Below are 14,987 nucleotides of genomic sequence, written 5' to 3'. Positions count from 1 at the left end.
GAAGGAAGGAAGGAGAGAAAGAAGGAAGGAAAGAGGGAAGGAAGGAAGGAGAGAAAGAAGGAAGGAAAGAGGGAAGGAAGGAAGGAGAGAAAGAAGGAAGGAAGGAAAGAAGGAAGGAAGGAAGGAAAGAAGGAAGGAAGGAAGGAAGAAAGAAATCACAATCTACTTTGTGGCAACTGCTACACATGAGTCCTGGTTGTTGCCATAGCTCTCTGGATCAATACTGAGCATCGCTTCCCTGTCCGTAAAATAATGACCTTGTAGCCACTCCTCACCAGCCTGCTCTTTTCCAAGCATCCTTTGTAACTTTCTCATGAAACATGCATTCACAGTCCCTCCCCAGTCCCAGTTTCCCACATTAAGCTGCAGTTCAAGGCTGGCATGATTCTCCAGATACCCATTCCATGGCAACGCACATCACCTGTATGTAACTGATTACATTGACCACTACATTTCACTAAGGGATAACTGCATTTGCATTGGGGAATGAAGGTGGCTTAACATTTAAGTGGTAACGTTTAAAGTGTGGGTTCCTATCTTACTGACTGGGTGCTCAGATTTCATCCAAGGCAAGATGAATAAGTCAATATAAGAACCTTGGAGAAAGGAACGTCTCCAAAAAGATAAAAGAATGTGCAGCCAGGAGTGGTCTGCTCTCCTCTCTTCTTACCTCTGGATTTTGCATCCCATTCCAAAAACCATCTCATCTCACAATCACAGGTCCACGGATTTCCCTGCAAGTAAAGATTCTCCAGAAGCGGCATGTTCTGAAGCATGCTGGCAGGAAGAGTTCTAATCATGTTCTCCGCTAAGTAGAGGTGCCTTATGGTGGAGAGTCTGAAATAATCCAGAAATGTGAACGTGGAGAAGGTGCTGGGGTGCAGCTGGTGGAGCAGATTTCCTTCCAAATGGAGTAGCCTCAGGGACGTTAAGCCGTTGAAAGCCTGTGGGTGGATAAACTCAATCTTGTTGTGGTCAATGTGCAGCCTCATTAAGTTAGAGAGACCCTGGAGGGTCTGTCCTGTGATCACTCTCAGCTTGTTGTAGCTGAACTTGAAAACCTACAAGGGCAGGGGAAAACAAAACAAAACAAAAGGATCCTGTTTATAGTTTAAAAGCCACAGCCCCAAACAGAAACCAGTACAAAGTGCTGGAGAGTAATGACATGAAACTTGTCTTTCATGTCAAAAAATAGCCATTTTATTGATCATTAAGGAGAATGACATAGCTCCCATTCTTTATTACTGGTCTTAGAGGATGCAATTAGTGACACTTATAAATGCCGCGGGTTTACCTGAAGAGAGCTGAGGTCTCTTAAAGCTCCGTCGGGGATGCTTGGGATCTCATTGCCATGAATCATAAGTAACTCCAACTTGGTTAGTCCTGCAAATGAAGTTTCTGACAGGGCCTGTATGCTATTAAACCTAAGGAATAGTAATAATAATTATTATTATTAAGAAAATAAATAGCAAATACTTAACTCCCACATGGAAAACATTCTCTAGCCTGCCCAAGAGCAAATTAGTACAATGGTGAGTCTATTTATGTATTTATTTATTTATGACAATCTTACTCCGTCACCCAGGCTGGAGTGCAGTGGTGCAATCGTAGCTCACTGCAGCCTCCACCTCCCAGGCTCCAGCAATCCTCCCACCTTAGCCTCCCAAGTAGCTGGAAGTACAGGCACAGGCCACTATCCCTGGCTAATTTTTTTTTTATTTTTGTAGAAACAGGGTCTTGATATGTGCCCAGCCTGGTCTGGAACTCCTGGCCTCATGTGATCCTCCTGCCTGGGCTCCCAAAGTGCTGGGATTACAAACATGAGTCACTGCACCTGGTCATGAAATAGTGATTCTGAGGTTATAGGGGTGCCATTCCGAAAGATGTTTATCCCTTTGTGTCCCTATCTCTGGGGTCAAGAAGAAAGTGACACATATTTATCTGTCTTCGTTCTGTTAAGGAACATTCACGGAGAACTTCGACTTGGAATATGCTAATGTGATCAGGAGGCTATTTGGTGTCCATCAGTAGGATTTAGAATTCAACATGAGGCTGTTCCACATGTCTCTGTCTTGGAAACTCTGTGCTGAAGTGACAGTAATAAAAAGGGACACATGGCTAGCAGGGACGGGCAAATCCACAGCACTGGAATTTGCTTTGCATATGGCAAGAAAGGAAAGAGCTTCACGCTAAGGGCCAAATAGAAACGTTGACCACAGACACCGACAGTCTTATTTCCCATGGACAGATTGCCATGTCTGACGGATGATCAAAGTTACTTGTAGACACGCTAGGTTTCTTTTTTTGTTTTGTTTTTTCCTGTAATCTGTCCTCAAGAGGAGTTCTTTTTGTTTGAAATGTTTGGTATTTTGTTGTTGTGTATATAATTGTCAAGATACTTTCTTGACCAATTTAGAAATTTCTCATTGCCATATTGGTAATAGCATACAACAATGATTAAACTTGACCCCTGGATAAGCAATTTGAAAAATGAATAGAGAAGCCTGCATGCTGTTACCATAAATCACTGTTTCTGCTGAGATATAACACATCTAGCCTGATATCATCCATGCTTCTCCTTGTCACTTAAATAAAAGGAAATCAATTAGCAGAGAACATAAGTGAATAGCTCATAGCTAAATGTAGCAGAGGCTAGCATGGTCCAATTTTCTCATACTCATATGTGCCCAAACCTGGACTACAATTCCAAAGTCAACAGAAATACCAGGTTAGACGTGACTCCCCTAAGACCCAGCCTTAGGAAGCTCCTTTCAGCTACAAATTTTTGAGTGCAGGAAATTTATAAGCTCTACTTTCAAAAACCATTCACCTTGATTGTATCAAACTTTTCAAAGACCTCCTTTCATAATTGCATTCTTCTTTTTAAGAACAATTTATGCAAAGAAAACATCAGATGGAATTAAATGCATCCCACCTTATTGAAATAATGTTGTATAGATTCAATATGGCATATGGGGAAAATATAGTAGAAGATGATCCTATTTCCTATTCATCATTTTGACTCATGTAGTCAATGAACAATCATATATAGTGGTTCTCTCTTCCTGATTAGATGACATTTCCACTCTTCTTTTTAGTGTATTCCTCCAGTGTGTTGTCAGCTAAGCTCTGCTTTATTTAACACTGGTGAGAGGTAAAATATTAAAAGAATTGGGCTCATAGCTATTTGTGTACCTTATGAACATGCTTTGGATTCCATAGAAGGTGGGAAACTTAGCTGGAATTGAGCCTTGTCCCCTTTGTATTACGTTTTGCCCTTTATCACCTAAACCCCATGAAGCAGGCTAATTTTCCACAGCAGAAACTGAGATTCAAGAAAGTTTCCAGGCTGGGCATGGCGGCTCATGCCTGTAATCCCAGCACTTTGGGAGGCTGAGGCGAGAGGATCACTTGAATCCAGGAGTTCAAGCCTGGGCAACATAGTGAGACCTAATCTCTACAAAAAAATACAAAAATGAGTTGGGTGTGATGGTGCATGCCTGTGGTCCCAGTTACTGGTGAGGCTAAGCAGAGAAGACCACTTGAACCCAGGAGGTCGAGGCTGCAGAGAGCTGTGATTGTGCCACTGCACTCCAGCCTGGGAAACAGAGCAAAACCCCATCTCAAAAAAAAAAAAAAAGTGAGAAAGAGAGAAAAAAAGAAACTTTCCAAAATTTTCAAGGAATAGGAAAAAAGGGGGGTTAAACCATGCAATGTTCCATTCCAAAGTTTTTTTGCCATTACCTAGTGGTATTTTGGTCGTATTAAAACAAGATGGGAACTTAAATATTCCACAAACAAACACAGTAACAACAATAATGTCCCCATTACTGAAGAGGAGACTCACAGAAGACATTAAATGCATTCAAGAATATAGTCAGTAAGAGTGAAATCCAGGCATCGTGAGATCAAAGCTTCAACCTACATTCAGACACTGTTAACTGAGGTGGGAGAAGCTGTCAATATCAACTTGACGTTGTATTTTATTTAGTGAATTCAAATGTATGGAATCATGGTACAAAACTCCCCAAAACATAATGCTGCAAAGATAAGTGAAATTCAAGGGCATGAAGTTTTATTTCATGTTAAGGACCATGAACCTCCTCAGTGGGTAAAATTCCACATAAGAGAAGAAAGAGGTGCATTTTTCCAATCATGAGCTCAGCAGTTTCCCGTGGAGTGTAATAAAGGGGAAGGAAGGTGTTGACTCCTGCAAGCTGGGTGGGGACTGGGGGTCCCGGTGTGTAGAGGTGAGACAGAAGCATAGAAAACTCTCTCCTGCTCTCTTGCTGTCTCTCAAGACAGGGTCTGGCTCTGGTGTCCAGGCCAGAGTGTGGTGGCACAGTCTCGGCTCACTGCAACCTCTGTGTCCTGGGCTCAAGCCATCCTCCCACTTCAGCCTTCTGAGTAGCTGGGACCACAAGCACACACCACCACACCTGGCTAATTTTTGTATTTTTAGTAGAGATGGGGTTTCACCATGTTGCCCGAGCTGGTCTTGAACTTCTGAGCTCAAGTGAGCTACCCGCCTCCGTCTCCCAAAGTGCTGGGATTACAGGTGTCAGCCACCACACCTGGCCAGGCCTCATGTTTTGAGGTCAGGCACACTTCACGTTGCCTGCTGGCTATCCCAGAGAAGTTACCAAGCTTTTTGGAAGCTCAAATTCTTCATTAGTAATGTTGCTGAGGATTCTTTTTCCAGAGAGCCATGTGTGGGTTAAAGGACATAATGTCTGCAGCCACTCAGACATTGCTCTGTGTCAAGGACTGCCACAGAGTTTCCGGAGGGAATAGGTACAACAAGGCTGACACCAGGGAGATCAAAGGGAAAGTCACAGCCAAGCAAGACACAAAAAGAGACATGATAAAAATCTGTGAATTAAAAATGGCAACTAAAATGTAGTTAGGCAGGGGAATAATGAGCAATATATTATATGAATAAAGACATTCAATGAAAACATACTCAGATGTTCAAAAATTTATACATAATATGAATAATGTAAAAATCATACAGGAATCATAATATTCATAAACACGTCCATTCAATGATTCTTCTCAGAGACACTCAAGTGACCAACTTCAGACCTGATTTCAGCTGACTCCAGAGTAGAAATCTACCTGATACATTTCTAATTCATTCTTTGCCATGTTATCTTTCAAGGAACTTTGCAGCCTGATTCCATATGTTTCAACTCACTAAATAAAATAAAGTGTCAAGTAGATATTGCTAGCCTCTCCCGCCTCAGTCTCTCAATGCAAGGTGCAGCTTTGGTCTCAAGACACCCGTATTTTACCATAGTGACTGTGTATTCTTGGATGTATTCAGTGTCTTCCATGAGTCTCCTTTCCTCTATAATGGGGACATTATTGTTGCTGTTGCTGTGTTTGCAGGGTTTTTTCATTCCCATCTTGTGGGTAAATGAAGTGCCAATCATGGATAATGACCATACTAAGTTGCCATTTTTTATTTTTTATTATTTTTGTTTTATTTTATTTTATTTATTCATTTGAGATGGAGTCTCCCTCTGTCGCCCAGGCTGAAGTGCAGTGGCGCCATCTCGGCTCACTGCAACCTCTGCCTCCCGGGTTCAAGCAATTCTCTGGCCTCAGCCTCCCAAGTAGCTGGGACTACAGGCGTGTGCCTCCACGCCTGGCTAATTTTGTATTTTTAGTAGACACATGGTTTCATCATGTTGGCCAGGCTGGTCTCAAACTCCTGACCTCAGGTGATCTGCCCGCCTCAGCCTCCAAAAGTGCTGGAGTTACAGACATGAGCCACTGCACCCGGCCGCCATTTTTATTTTTAAAAGAAGACCTTATTTATTCTTATTTAGACACAAGCACAAATGATCTAGCACACAAGAGGGGGCCAAGAAAGTCTTACAGGATGAGTTTGCCGATGGCATCCTCAGAATTGTTCACAGGTTTTTGTTTGACTGAAATACCAACCATGAGGAAAAATGCAGTGCACGTGAGTGAAAAGCAAAGAGTCTAAATCTATGTTTCAGAGTCACCAACTACAGAGTAGAAGTCTACCTGACACATTTTCTCATTCACTCTTTAAATTGATTTTCTGCAAAATCACTATGCAGTGGCAATATTCATTGCTCAAGATGCACACTACAAAGAGGAATGAAGCTCTGACACAGGCTACCATGTGGGTGACCCTTGAAACCTGTTGTTCACTGAAAGAAGCCATTACAGGTCACCTGTTGCAGTGGTCCTCAAATCCTGGGCCACAGAGCAGTACTGGACCAGTTAGGAACCAGGCTGCACAGCAGGAGGTGAGCAGTGGGTGAGCCAGCAAAGCTTCATCTGTATTTACAGCCATTCCCCATTGCTGGCATTACCGCCTGAGCTCCACTTCCTGTCAGATCAGCAACCGCATTAGATTCTCAGAGAAGCACAAATCCTATTCTGAACAGCGCATGCGAGGGATCTAGGTTGCGCACTCCTTATGAGAATCTAATGCCTGATGATCTGTCACTGTCTCCTGTCGCCCGGAGAGGGAACTGTCTAGTTGAAGGAAAATAAGCTCAGGGCTCCCACTGATTCTACATTATGGTGAATTGTAGAACTATTTCATTGTATATTACAATGTAATAATAATAGAAACAAAGTGCACAAAAATGTAATGCACTTGAGTCATCCCAAAACCACCCCCTCCCCAACCCTGTCTGTGGAAAAATTGTCTTCCATGAAACTGGTCCCTGGTGCCAAAAAGGCTGGGGACCGCTGATCTATTGTATGATTCTGTGTATATGAAATGTTCAGAATAGTCAGATTCATAGAGACAGAAAACAAAGCAGTGGTTCCCAAAGGCTGGAGGAGGAGACGGAGTAGAGAATGACTGCTTAATGGATATGAGGTCTCCTTTCGGGGTGGTGAAAATGTTTCGAACAAGATAGAGATGATGGGTACACAATAGTTTGAATGTACTAAATGGCACTGAGTTGTAGAGTCTACAAGGGTGAATGCCATATCATTTGAATTTTACTTTAAAAAATGGCAAAAACATTGTACAGGTCAGCTTTGTATGTGCCTTCAGGATGTAGTGGGCTCTGAAAACAAGCTCTAATGCTTTTAGAGATGGAGAAATAAAAGGAAAAATAAGGCAGATGCTATTTGAACTTCCCTAATTATGAAACGATCTCTGCTACAGATTCTACATGCATGGATTCATTCTCCAACGCAATCACAGCTGTAATTTGAGCTTTGTGTGTCTACAACTTACTATTCTGGGTGGGTCAACCAAATAGTCAAGAGCTCAGCTCTCTTAGCAGGAAGGATGACTAGAAGGGTAAAAATAATGAAAAAGATCATTTCAGTTAGTTGTAAATTTCATAAGGAAATAATTAAAGCACAGGAAGGAGAGTAGAAGGGGTTTGGTGGGCCGATGTCTAGGGCAGAGCTCTCTGGGGAGCCGAGATTTGAAATAGGGCTTAAGAAACAAAGGGATGTGACCGTGTACACATCTCTTGGGGCAAGGCATTCCCAATGGAAGACACCCAGAGATTTTCATTGCTTTATACAAAAGCCCACTGTTTGGTTTGTTGACTCTGATTAGGAACTTGGTTTGGGTGCTGCCTCAGTGTTTCACTCCATTATGGGTTGACTTACAGTTCATTCACTTTCTTAACTCTCAGCTCCAAGATGCCTCCTTCTATTTCCAGTGATTCATTCTTGGTCCACTTGGGCATGGCCTCATCATTTTAGAAGAATATTCCATGGTGGGCAATTAGTTAGCTCTCTGGTTTTTGCTGTTTGCCATAAAGTTCAGAGTTATTGGCCATCTTTCTGTTCCTTAGACCCACCAAACTAAACTTGCCTGCTTTTTGGCACAGCCATTGATTTGATCTCTATAGAGATGCTGCTCAACATCCTGTAGTGCACATGATGGCCCCTACAACCCAGATTGATTGAGTCCTAAACATCAAGATTGCAGAAATTTGGTAACCTTACCTTAGCATGTGCAAATTTGTCTATCTGTCTCTCTGTCTGTATCTATCTATCTACCTACCTACCTACCTACCTATCATCTATCAATCTATAATACTCTCTATCTATCTATCAATCCATCTATCATCCTATCATCTATCAAGCATCTATCTATTATCATTTATATCAATTATATATCTATTCATCCATCATATCTATTTATCTTCTATTATCTATCCACCCATCACATCCATCTTTCTATCTATCAATCATGTATCTATCATCCATCACATCTATCATCTATTATCTATCCATCGTATCTATGTATCTATGTATCTCTGTATCTATCTATCCACCTATCTATTGTCTATCTATGTATCTCTATCTATTCCATCTATCTATCTATCATCATATCATCTACCTACCAACATACCTACTTTTCATCTATCCCTATCATCTATCAGTCTATCATCCTATCTAGCTATTATTCTATCATCTACCTATTATCCTATCATCTATCTATTATCTCTCTATGCATCTATCATATGTCTATTCATCCATCACATATATCTATCTATTTATCTATTATCTATTATTGTTCCATCCGTGGCATCTATCTATCTAATATCTGTGTATCCATCACATCTATCTATCATCTATTATCTATCCATCCAAGACATCTATCATCTATGTATCATCTTTCTATATATGTATAGCTATTCTATCTATCTATCATCCAATCACCTACCTATCAACATACCTACCTTTCATCTATCTCTATCATCTATCAGTCTATCATCCTATCTAGCTATCATTCTATCATATCTATCATCTATCTATTATCCTATTATCTATCTATCAACAACCTACCTATCATCTATCTCTATCATCTATCAGTCTATCATCCTATCTATCAATCTATCACTCTATCATTCTATCATCTATCTGTCTGTCTGTCTGTCTATTGTCTATCTATGGCAGTAGTTCTCAAACAGGGGTAAATTTGCTTCTAGGGAACATTTGTCATCATGTGTAGACACTTTTGGTGATCACAACTATGGAAGGGGGTGCTACTGGCATCTAATGGGTGAAGGTCAGGGAAGCTGCTCAAAGTCTTACAATGCACAGGACAACCACATAAAGTAATGATCCTATCCAAAATGGTAATAGTACCACAAATGTCAGTTATGCTGAGGTGAAGAAACCCTGCTCTAATCATAGATAATCTTTGGGCAGATGTGCTTTCTTTATTGTTATTTAGGATTCTAGATTTAGTAATCTGTCTGGAATGGTAAACACACAGAAGGGAACTGATGTCAGCATCAAAATCCTTTTCCATTTATTGGATGCTGACATTTCACTAGATACAGTAAGCAGGGGAAATAATGGTATCAGGTGAGTAGGTGAGATTGTCAGGGACCAGGTTACCTAAGAGCTGAGAAGACATGGGAAGGACTATGTTTTCTTCACACCAAGTGCAAAAGGGAGTGATTGGAGGGTTTAAGTAAGGGAGTGACATGAACTGAAGTATGTGTTAAAACAGCAATGTTGGCCACTACCTGGAGAACATGTCAGAGCTGGGCAAGAGAAGGAGGCAGAAATGCAGTGAATCTTGCAGAGATATTGAGGGATGTTGGATTCATGACCAGGTGTGGCAGTAAACATGAAGGCACACAGAACATTTCCAAACGTACTTAGAGGAAGAGCCAGCAGGCATTGCTGAGTGGTGGGAGTGAGAATGAGGACAAACTTGGGGGAAGGACTTCTGCTTGGAAGGGAGCAAGTGGGTGGATTCTATCATTTGCTGGATGGCAAAGGCTGGAAGAGACAGGTGTTGGGGAAAGAATTCAAAGCTGTATTTGCCATGGGATAGATAGATAGATAGATAGAAAGAATACATGATAGACAGAGATTGATTGATAGAGATGATAGGTAGGTAGATAGATTATTGATAAATTGATGATAGAGAATAGATAGGTAGATTAATAGATGATAGATAGATAGATAGATGGATAGATAGATAGAATAAGTACATCAATAGATAGATGATAGAGATACATGATAGGTAGGTGATAGGCAGACAGATGATACACAGATAGATCAATAGATTGATAGATAGATGATAGGTATGTAGAGAGATAGATTGACTGATGATAGAGATAGATGATAGGTAGGTAGATAGGTGAGAGGCAGATGCATGATAGATAGATAGATATAGATGTAGATATAGATATAGGTAGAGGGATAGATTGGTTGATTAATGATAGAGATAGATGACAGGTAGGTAGACAGGTAATAGGCAGATGAGAGATAGATAATAGAGAGAGACAGAGAGAGAGAGAGATATTGAGAAAAACATAATGGCTGTTACTAAAGCCATGGATAGCTGAATGTTAAATTTAACCTGAGAAATTTGATGACAACTATCAAAGTGGAGAAGAAGGGAAGATAGGAACAAAGGATCAATACTGGTTCATTTCCCTTCATATCTGAATAAATCCCCCTGTTGGGGAAGGCACCCAAAGTCTGGAACGGGCTCCACATCAGCTCAGTAAACCTGTCTGACCCTGTCATCTTTCCCCTGCTTGTTTGTTGTTGTTGTTGTTTGTTTTGTTTGAGACGGAGTCTCGCTCTGTCGCCCAGGCTGGAGTGCAGTGGCGCGATCTCAGCTCACTGCAAGCTCCGCCTCCCGGGTTCACGCCATTCTCCTGCCTCAGCCTCCGGAATATCTGGTACTACAGGTGCCCACCACCATGCCCGGCTAATTTTTTGTATTTTTTAGTAGAGACGTGGTTTCACCGTGTTAGCCAGGATGGTCTCGATCTCCTGACCTCGTGATCCGCCCTCCTTGGTCCCCCAAAGTGCTGGGATTACACCGCGCCGGGCCCCCCTGCTTGTTTTCAAGGGGCATTAGAGAGCTTGTAGATGCAGATGCCAAGGATGCCAGACGTGAGAATGGGGTAGACATTCTAGAACAGACAGAAGCCTGGGGAATCACCTGAGTACCCCCTTTCAGAACCCGAGGGTATACATGTCCCCTTTTTGCATCCTTCTAAAAATCAGCAGAGAGTCTGGGAAATGAGCACGACACTCAGGGAACAGAATCTAACTGGAGACTGGGATGACCCTGCATGAAGTGCAGTTCCGTGGCTCATTAGCCCTTTGGCTTACATTCCAGACGACCTTCATCACTATTGATTGGCAATCACTGAATATATAACCAACTCTGTGAAATGTTTATGGCAGACAGTATTTGCAAAATTATGTCAAAGGTTCCCGTTAATATCACAAGGCAGAACTTAAAATAGAATAGGCAAGTATGGCCCTTGTTGAAGCTGCAGAAAGGCATCATCAAAACCAGTCTTTTAATCAAGAGAAAAAAACATTTAAGAGTCTGTAAATCCATCTCTAAGTGGATGCTATGTTGTTGGTTCCTGAAAAAAATATTTGGAAAGCAATTTTCAGAAATGCTTTTAGCTTGTCCAAGCAGGAAACAGCAATGCTGACAAAGAACCCTAAAAACAGCTGTGTGGGAATAGAAGGTTTCATGAACACTTGGCCAACAATTCCTTATTCCTTGAGAGTCTTATATTTTCTCCAGACTGCTAAAACACAGATCAGTCTCTGAGTTCTATCTGTTAGACATTGCTCTTGCTTCAGTCTTTTTCCCCCAAAAGATGCAAGATGCCAGACTCATTATCTAATTTGAGATGGATTTTTCTAAAACAATGCTACTATGATATTATTAGTGATTTTTTCAAGTAGTATATTAATTCATGTTACAAATTAAACCAGATGGAGGTAATAGATGTTGATACAGTGAAGTGATTCTCTAGGGTTTTTATATTTTTCTTTTCTTTTTAATATTACAGAAAACTGTCTCTAGATATTACTGGCATCAACAGGAAAAAGAAACATTAACAGGTTGGTATGTCTGCTTTATTCCCACGTTAAAGTCAATGTTTATTGTGAGTTGTTTAAAATGAAACCATCAGAAACGGTGTTGTGATTTAGAGGTTAGTTATGTTTTGCTCTCACAAAGTACTTCAGTTTAAAAATGAACGGGAAGAAAAGCATCCCAGAAACTGTAAATGAGATGCAAACAACTTCAGAGGTAATAGTCTTATTGGTGCTATGAGTCTCAAGCCATTAAACAAATCACCTCTTTGGGGAGGGTGCATGCAGGGGCTGTCTCCACCCTCATTCCCAGCCTGATAGCCCCCTTCCCAACACCCAACACAAACACGCAAACCTGCTGAGATATATATATATATATATATATATATATATAAAAGCATCAGCCCCATGCTTTTTAGCGGGTTCTACCAAGTCCTGGCTGATGGTGCCCCCAGCATGGGACCTGCCAAGGTGCCGGGTTTGAGAGACGAGGTGGCTAATCCCAGCAAGTGGGACCATGTGTTAAAATGGTTCATGTATAAAAAACAATTCCTAGACAGAGCCATTTTGCACCCCAAGGGCGGAAGAAAAAGAAGTTACAGTTAAAGCTCCACTTTCTGTTCTGCAAATATCACATGCACCACCCCCAGGATTCAAACGGGCTTTAGCAGACATGGAACCAACACAAATGCCCACCAATGATAGACTGGATAAAGAAAATGTGGTACATAGACACCATGGAATACTATGCAGCCATAAAAAGGAAGGAAATCTTGTCCTTTCCAGGGATATAGATGAAGCTGTTAAGCCATCATCCTCAGCAAACTAACAAGGGGAAGAGAAAACCAAACGCTGCATGTTCTCACTCATAAATGGGAGCTGAACATTGAGAACATATGGGCACAGGGAGGGGACCATCACACACCAGGGCCTGCTGGGGGTGGGGGGTGAAGGGAGGGAACATAGAGGATGGGTCAATAGGTGCAGCAAATCACCAGGGCACACATATACCTGTGTAACAAACCTGTACACTCTGCACATGTATCTTGCAACTTAAAGTTAAATAAATAAATAAAATGGGCTTTAGCACCTCTTCCCTTTTTCTTACTTCCATTACACAAGAAATGTGTCCTGATAAACTACAAGATTGTGAAAGGGGAAGCTGGCTTACATGTTACTATTCCCTCCTCTGGCAACGCCAAGCTGTTTTCCCCAATGAGCTATCATCGTTGTGGCTGGATGTTCAGATGGTCAACTCCTAGAGTCTAACAGCATTTCATTGAGAAACCTATTTAGTCGTCTGTTGCCATGGGTTAGGGAAGTTATTATATTATTCCCTCAACATTTTGTTCTCTTGTTCTACCACTGTCAGTAGGGAAGTTTCCATCTTACTCCCTCAATGTTTCATTCTCTGAATCTACCACTGTCAATAGAGAAATTTCCATCTTATTATGTCAATGTTTCATTCTCTTCTTCTACCACTGTCAATAGAGGGGAGTTTTTTTTTTTTTAACTTTGTTCTATAAGATGTCCAGGTACATTTACAGTTATTTGGCATTGGCTCAAATCCGACCATTTTATTTTTATTAAAACCTCTCCATGGTGGATATTTCTCAAACACTAATTTAATCGATCGTTCTGGGGATAGACGCTAGAAAGTAGCTAATATATTTTGCTGAAGAACTCCAAATGATTGTTGACTATTAAAATTGCAGTTGAGTACCTGTAGATCATAACACCTAACAGTTAGGTCCATGAAACATTCGTGTGTATAAAATGAAATCAATATATTAAAATTTTACCTGGCACCCCGCATCAAAATATGTTTTAAAAAAGATGTTGATATTTTTAATAGCCAAAATCTGCAGGAATTCTTTTACTGCCTCAGAGTCACAATTCTATCATCTACATGACTTATAAAATGGCACAGATGTTCTGCTTATTTTTATTATTCTTAAATCGTTGCTGAAGTCTATTTAAATCATCTTCATATGTTTAAGTGTGTGTCTCATTCATTCACCTCAACAATGTATTAAAGAAATGCTATCAAGGGAATTTTTCAACAAACTCTAAAGTTGTTCATGCTGCTCGTTGGAAGACCTCACAGCAGTGGCAGCTGATGGATATATTCAGATAATCATCGAAAAAGCTGCATTCAGCATAACTAAAACGTTTCCTCTCTATTTTGCCCATCTGCAGCTCCATAATTCTCGACAGAGCTACACAGAGGAAATGCACATACGAAGTTAAGTAAATGCACATACAAACATGCAAAACCAGATCAAGACGCACGCACTAACAGTGGAGTGGTTCGGGAAGAAGGTGGTACAAACCCCAAATTGATTCTTTCCACGTGTTTAGCAATGCCAGCGGGCACGGAAGCCAGGGATCGGAACGTGCAGTGGACCTCGCTGGGGACGTAGCAGGCACAAGGATGCGGGCAGGCCAGCGCCATTCGCGGATGGCCCCAAAGCAGGATCAGCACCACGGAGAGGGCCCCCCAGTGCGCGCGCTTGGGCATCTTGTCGGGGTGCCTGATTCTCGGATACCTGAGGTAGAACAAGGAAAAGAGATGCGCTTATTCACAGGTAGCACCGACTTCCTGTAGGCAATTTTTAGATTTGAATTGTGCATCAGGGTTTCAAGCTTCCCAGGACTTCACACGATGTGTTGTAGTGATGGTTAAACCATGGGAATTGAGAAAGATGGAACATGATTTTTTCTAAACTTTTCACCATTCACTTTAATCATGACTATAGAATATAGTCTTGATTCTTGGCTTGGATACTATGAGTTGGAAATCTATCTTGCACTCTGTAATTGTGGGTATGAAATAGAGAGAGGAGAGAGTGAGAGAGAGCGAGAGAGAGAAACAAGAAAAAGAGAGGTTTATATTTATGTTTCTATAATAAAAGAAATAATAAAATATTGTGTTTCTGCCTCCAACAACGACTGAGCTATTATATATTGCATATGTTTGAATTTAAAACTTCCCAAGAAAAGTGTTTATTCTATTCTTTCCTTTAATGATATTTCTCAAACCTTTAATTCTAGCTTCTTGAAGAGCTTAAAGAGGTATTTGCTAGAAGGATATTCATCCTGTTGTTTCTGGGTTTATTTACTATCATTATTATTATTATTATTATTATTAT

The 14,987-nt window shown here is 41.0% G+C and overlaps 1 protein-coding gene across 1 annotated transcript in view; it reads right to left on the bottom strand.

The window, feature by feature from the left end:
- MXRA5 (matrix remodeling associated 5) overlaps nucleotides 1–14,987 on the bottom strand; it is a gene marked incomplete at its 3' end in the record, with an annotated part of 31,364 nt that overhangs the window by 13,222 nt on the left and 3,155 nt on the right. Inside the window, exons 2-4 of the mRNA XM_023198627.2 lie at nucleotides 14,169–14,384; nucleotides 1,295–1,424; nucleotides 671–1,061 (exon numbers count right to left, since the gene is read on the bottom strand). Of these exons, the coding sequence (XP_023054395.2) occupies nucleotides 671–1,061; nucleotides 1,295–1,424; nucleotides 14,169–14,384 (737 nt within the window). The remainder of the gene's footprint in view (nucleotides 1–670; nucleotides 1,062–1,294; nucleotides 1,425–14,168; nucleotides 14,385–14,987) is intronic.

The sequence above is a fragment of the Piliocolobus tephrosceles genome, chromosome Y (assembly GCF_002776525.5).
Source record: "Piliocolobus tephrosceles isolate RC106 chromosome Y, ASM277652v3, whole genome shotgun sequence".
NCBI classification, from domain to species: Eukaryota; Metazoa; Chordata; class Mammalia; order Primates; family Cercopithecidae; genus Piliocolobus; species Piliocolobus tephrosceles.
This window is presented reverse-complemented; position numbering and strand designations above follow the sequence as displayed.